The sequence below is a fragment of the Myotis lucifugus genome, unplaced genomic scaffold (assembly GCF_000147115.1).
Source record: "Myotis lucifugus unplaced genomic scaffold, Myoluc2.0 scaffold_35, whole genome shotgun sequence".
In the NCBI taxonomy this organism is placed as follows: domain Eukaryota; kingdom Metazoa; phylum Chordata; class Mammalia; order Chiroptera; family Vespertilionidae; genus Myotis; species Myotis lucifugus.
The window spans coordinates 1,819,573-1,825,830 of NW_005871083.1; the positions used below are offsets into that span (position 1 = coordinate 1,819,573).

General features: G+C 49.1%; 1 protein-coding gene across 1 annotated transcript in view; it reads right to left on the minus strand.

Annotated features, from left to right (window-relative positions):
• Nucleotides 1–219: 219 nt before the first annotated feature.
• Nucleotides 220–6,258, minus strand: part of WFDC1 (WAP four-disulfide core domain 1) — a 23,801-nt gene continuing 17,762 nt past the window's right edge. Inside the window, exons 5-7 of the mRNA XM_006087022.3 lie at nucleotides 4,252–4,293; nucleotides 3,008–3,078; nucleotides 220–640 (exon numbers count right to left, since the gene is read on the minus strand). Coding sequence (XP_006087084.1) covers nucleotides 3,020–3,078; nucleotides 4,252–4,293 — 101 coding nt within the window. The 3' untranslated portion in view covers nucleotides 220–640; nucleotides 3,008–3,019. The remainder of the gene's footprint in view (nucleotides 641–3,007; nucleotides 3,079–4,251; nucleotides 4,294–6,258) is intronic.

Below are 6,258 nucleotides of genomic sequence, written 5' to 3' on the forward strand. Positions count from 1 at the left end.
CCCAGAAACTTCCATAATATGTCACTTTCACCAAATCCTCCTCCCAGGATCCAATTCAGAGGGATCTCAATTAAAACAGCCCACATGTGGCCGGAAAGCAGGGCTGAGCTGACTCCCCAGCAACACACACCCACCCCCTCACCCCCCGGAGCCAGTGGCTTCAGCCCTGGTCCGATTTAAGACCATCCGGTGGGTAAGCTATGAATCACACATGAATAGGTAAGTTCATCTTCATTTTATGATGAGCGAATGTACTTGGAGAACGGGGCTATATTCTGAGACTCTGGAGGGCTGGGTGCGTGCCCACCAGAGTCAGACCTGGGCTAAGGCTGGAAATTACACGACACGGAACTCTGACTTAGGAAGGAGCTTCGCACCTGCTCACAGGGCAGTGCCTGCTTCCCCGGTAGCATCTGTGGAGCTGCATTTCCAAGATGACAGAACAGGACGTGGCGCTGGTCAGCGGCCCCCACCGTCACCCAGCCAGGGAGGGCACTGGGGGTGAGAGCCGGGTGTCCTGTCTCTCGGTACCTCTGGGGTTATGCTCTGCTGAGCTGGGCACGACCTCTGAGGGTCAAAGCATTCTTATACCACTGTGTCCAAGGCTTAGCAGAAAGTGAGGAACGTTCTTTCAAATCAGCTGAAAGGGAAGCCAAGAAGAAAGGAACATGAGCCATTGCTTAGGCAATACGTGGGCCACCAATCTGTGTCATCCTCTCCCTCCTTCCCCACCGGACACCAGGCAGGTGCCAGTCTCTGCTGAGACTAAATTCTTAACTCACGGTGACGTCCCTGCAGGTGCCACCTTACTTAGTTCCTAACGCCTCCCTCCCATCGTTCCCATTTTATAGATGAGGAAACTGAGGCTGGAGAGTTCAAGTCATTGCCTAGGTCATGTGGTAGCAGAGCAAGAACGTAAAGCCACGTCTGTTGGCTCCTAAAAGCCATCCAAGCTGCCTCTCACGGTCTGTTGTTCTCCCCGGGCCCCCGGCAGGTGCACGTTTAAGGCTCACAGTCCGCGGTGGGTCAGACCCGCTGCAAGGACTGTTCCTGTCATCAGCAGGTAATAGACCTGCTGCGTCAGTCCCCACTGGCTCCAGATGTCCCAGGAGGTCTCACACCTGAACGTTCTGGAATCTGAAACCTGATGCCGTTCAAGGACATCCTGGGGAACCGCCCGCTTCCAAGGGCTTTCGTTGGCCATGTGTCGACATTGAGCTTTCACAGGGGATGGCGGGTATTTCGGTTTTAGCCGCTAAGACCCCTCCAGTTGCTGGGATCCCATAACCCTTGTTCACCTGTACCTGAGAGCAGAGCCTGTGCCTAACCATAACCTCCCCCGGGGCCGGCCTCCCCAGCACCATTCTGTTCCCACCTGGTGCTTCCCTGTGGCTCCTCTAAGCCAGCGATTTCTAACCACGGTGCTGTGACACTCTGGAGGCCAGAAGAATCTTTAAAACATGCAATACCTAACTGTTTAGGTACAGGCCCTGACCACTTTTCCCTTAGATTATCAAATTAAAAAATGACTACAGCCCAGCCGGTGTGGCTCAGTGGTTGAGCACTGACCTATGAACCAAGAGGTCGCCAGTTCGATTCCTGATCAGGGCACATGCCCGGGTTGTGGGCTCGATCCCCAGTGGGGGCTGTGCAGGAGGCAGCCGATCAATGATTCCCTCTCATCAATGCTTCTATCTCTCCCTCTCCCTTCCTTTCTCTCTAAAAATCAGTAAAACATATATATTTTTTTAAATGACTACAGCCAACACAACAATAACCATCAGGTGTGAATGAATCAAAATTATACCTGGTGTGTGTTTTTCTTTGTCAGATCGGCAAAAATATAATATATTTTTGGTGTGCCACGGAATTTTAGTGATTAGTGTATGTGTGCCCTGAGATGAAAAAGGTTGTAAATCGCTGCTCTAAGCCAAGATCTTTCCCGCATCAGGACGTTTCTTCTTCCGGTTCTTTTTGCCTGGGTGCCCGTTCTCCAGGTCTTCCTACCAGCACCTCCTCATCTCAAGTCTTGGCTCAGCTCCTCCCCCAGCTTTCCCTGACCCCTGACCCCGTCTGAAGCAGCTCCCAGCCCAGGCTCGGCTACTCTGCACCACATCGCCTGTCTGCTTCCTTCACACTCCTCATTGCAGCCTGTCACTTTCTTGCTGACTTGCTTGTTGACTTGTTTAGTCTCCTACTAAAGGACGTAGGAGATGTACACCCCATGACAGCAGGAACTCTGCTCTCTTCACTACATCACCCCCACAGCTCCCAGCCCACTGCAGGTGCCGTGCGTGGCTGTTGAGCATCTGAGTGCCTGGTACCTGCCTATCAGAGAGCTGGCCCTCGAAAGAATCGTGCGACAGAGGGAGGGACAGATGTCATGGGACAATGGAGGACTTGTCTGCCTGTTCACGGATGCATTAAGGCAAAGGACTGGAAAGGGGATGGAAAGGTAAGTTACAACCTAGTTGAGTCTTTGGATATAGGTCTAGAGCAGTGGTTCTCAACCTTCCTAATGCCGCGACCCTTTAATACAGTTCCTCATGTTGTGGTGACCCCCAACCATAAAATTATTTTCGTTGCTACTTCATAACTGTAATTTTGCTACTGTTATGAATCGTAATGTAAATATCTCTGATATGCAGGATGTATTTTCATTGTTACAAATTGAACATAATTAAAGCATAGTAATTAATCACAAAAACAATATGTAATTATATATGTGTTTTCCGATGGTCTTAGGCGACCCCTGTGAAAGGGTCGTTCGACCCCCAAAGGGGTCGCGACCCACAGGTTGAGAACCGCTGGTCTAGAGGGTATAGAAACGCCCACTCTAACAACACGAAAAGTTCTCATCTGTTCGCTTTGAAATTATAAGGGGGTTTAAAATTCTACCCGCAGGGGAAGCCCCACTCTCACCCTCCCACCGGTCCGCTTTGTGGTGGAAGCCACCTCGGATACCTGGCTGCACAACCCCCCCTTCCTGCCATCGACCCCCACTCACCCCGTCACTGCTTTATTGAACGTGCCTCTGCCGTCCTTTCCCATGTTCCGCCACGTTCTTGGTGTCACCCTCTGCAAGAAGAACAGGGCTCTGTCGGAACAGGCATGTCGACTCCTGCTCAAAGGCTCACCACTCACTGCTAAGTGAAGTCCAAGTACATCAGCCTGGTCCTGTCTCCCCTTTTCCCACAAACGAGGTACACGGTCCCCCCCTGCAGTCTCTCCCCTTCCCTCGCCAGGCCCCACCACCTGTGGGTCCTGGCCCTGCCCGCAATTCTGGCCTCATCTGCTGCCACTCTCCCCCTCACTTAGACACTCCAGCTGCACTGATGGCTTAGTTGCTTCCAACCTCAAGATTTTCACACTTGCTGTTACTGAAAACCCACTTGGCTTATTGTTTGAATTTCCTGTTTGACATTCGCTGCATCATGGCAGGGACTGGTCTGCCATGTTCACAGATGTAACCCAACTTCCAGCACAAAACGAAGAATAGAATAAAGAATGAATAAGCAGAGAATGCTTGATAAATGCTTAATCATGATATGATAGATGCGTGGAATGATTAAATCAATTATTGGATGAAAAGATGGGTGGATGGATAAAGATAGATGGGTGCATGATTGAATAAATTATTAAATGGATGATGAATGGATAGATGATTGAATTATTGGATGGATGGAGCAATGGATAATTGAATGGAATGATGGTGTTAGCCACATGTTCCAATTCTGTGAATGAAAGTCTCTCCAATCCCAGGTTCTGATGTTCGATGTTTACCACGAAACCACATTTGCTATGAATGCCTCTCAACTCATACCTCCTCCACACCCCCTCCCCCATCAGACAACAGGCCTTTTAAGTTGTTTACCAATCCTAGCTTCTATTTTGTCTTCTATGAGACATCCCTGAGCTTCTGCCCCAGTCCCTCTCAGTCACCAGTCTAGCGGCTCCTCCACCTCCAGCCTGCAGCCTGAAGTGGCTCCCGTCCATGTCAGATGCCCCTGGAGGACTGCCCCGGTTGGAGAGACTTTCAGAACAGACATATCTCGGCATCCCGCCCCCTCAACCCCAGAGTGTCATCTGATGGCATAAAAGCACCTGGGGAGGGTCTGGCCACTTCCCGTCTCAGCAGCTTCACACTATAGTTCTCCTGAGAGTCCCTGGGCCTTTATTTTTCTTCTCCACCCAAGAATGATCATTGTCCTTTTTAGGACTCTGTAAAGCAAAAATGGTTTCTTCTCTTACCTGGATATTTTTTGTGAGCTGTCTGTCTTCGGAGTGGCTCTTCTGGAAAACAAGTGAGAGGGTTAAACGCCTTTCAGGAATTTCATACGGCCCAAACTACTTTCATGCTAATTCTAAAGAATTGCTTGTGTTTTTCATTCTCATTCTACTGTGCACTCTCAGACTCAGCCAGAGGCTGCATGGCTTTGGTATTGCCGCTGATCCAATGCAGAAGCAGATGTGAGAATCCAGCCCTCTTACTTCATATACAGAATTGTAAAAATGTAGAACCATACCATTCCTCTCACTGGTGTTTTTTTCTGTTGAAAAAAATGTTAATTTTTTTTAAAAAAAGTTACTTCTGTTTACTACATAATGAATTTATCATTGTTATTTTAATGAATTAATACATAAATATTTTTAGTGTCCCAGCTTTAGTTTCTCATATGGGAAATATCACAGTCACACAGAGAAGTGCTCTGGGGGATCCTTATTATTTTTTTAGTATAAAGGGGTCCTGAGCCCAGTGATGAACTGGAAGCAAAATTTCAGCATATTGTTTAGCAAGTATCATTACAAAATATGTTCACATGGGGAGTAAATGGTATTGTTTTAGTCCTTTCAAAAGAGATTCAAATGTCATTACTGCAAATGACAAAGTAACTCGAGAATGAATCTTCACTTAACTGCTTCACCAATCCTCTCTGAGCCTCAGTTTTCTCGCCTGGAAATGGGCATAAAATCACGACCTCTTCAGTTATTGTGAGGATGAAAAGAAATAATTTCATTTACAACACATATATGCAAATATTAGGAGGAACCATATGAAACTGCCATTTTTGTGTGTTAAAAAGTGGTCAACTTTTGGCAATTTCCTATGTCTCAAATGGCTTCTCCCTGTTGAGTGCCATTAACCCCACCTCTTCCCTCAGCCCCCACAGCAGGAAAACATTTGGGGGAGAGTGGACATCTGGTCAGAACACTATATTTCACACGCCAATGCCAATATTGGGCAGCTCACGTCTCCCCTGCAGCAGCTCAGCCATGTCTGACAGCTGCAACACAAACAGATCACATTTATGCACCTGAAACTCATACCATGTTATATGTCAACTAGAGGCCCAGTGCATGAAATTCGTGCATGGGGTGGGGGGGGGGTGGGATCCCCTCAGCCCAGCCTGCACCTTCTCCAATCCGGGACCCCTCAGGAAATGTCCGACTGCTGGTTTAGGCCCAATCCTGGGCCTAAACCGGCAGTCAGACATCCCTTTCACAATCCAGGACCACTGGCTCCTAACTGCTCACCTGCCTGGTCACCCCCAACTGTCTCCCCCCTGCCAACCTGGTCACCCCGAACTGCCCCCCACCAGCCTGGTTGCCCCCAACTGCTCCCCCTGCCAGCCTGGTCGCCCCTCACTGGCCCCCCTGCCGGCCTAGTCACCCCAACTGCCCTCCTGCTGGCCAGGTCGCACCACACAACCTGGTGCTCAGACGTTTGGGTGTCCCTCACTAACCCCCCTGCCGGCCTTGTGACCCCGTTCAGCCTGTTAGTGCGTCCATTCGGTTATTTCGGATGTGACTGCCCCTGGTTCTTTATATATATAGCTTATATCTCAATTAAAAAATTTCCTTATGCCTAGCTGGACATTTTGTCTCGTTTTGAGTTGGGGTCACCATCTGGGTGTTAGGGACCAGCAGTGACAGCTATTGTACAGGCAACAAGGGCATGCGTGGGCAACCCGCATGCTGGGGTGAATAGCTTATCGGCAATAACCCAGGCTCTAGGACCTTTATCAGGGCCCGAGGATCTCTGAAACCTTTCTGCTCCTCCCTCTCCTCGGAATGAGTGCTGGCTGGTCATGCCTGCTCATGGAGCGCTGGCCAACCACTGCCAAGGGGTCCCAAAGACTAATACAACTCACTTTCTGTTATCAAATATATGTAGTTAAAAAAAATATAAACTACATGGCTACTTCCTTGAAACATCAGCTTCAACATCGTCCCACTCCCCTTGAGACCTATTGATCA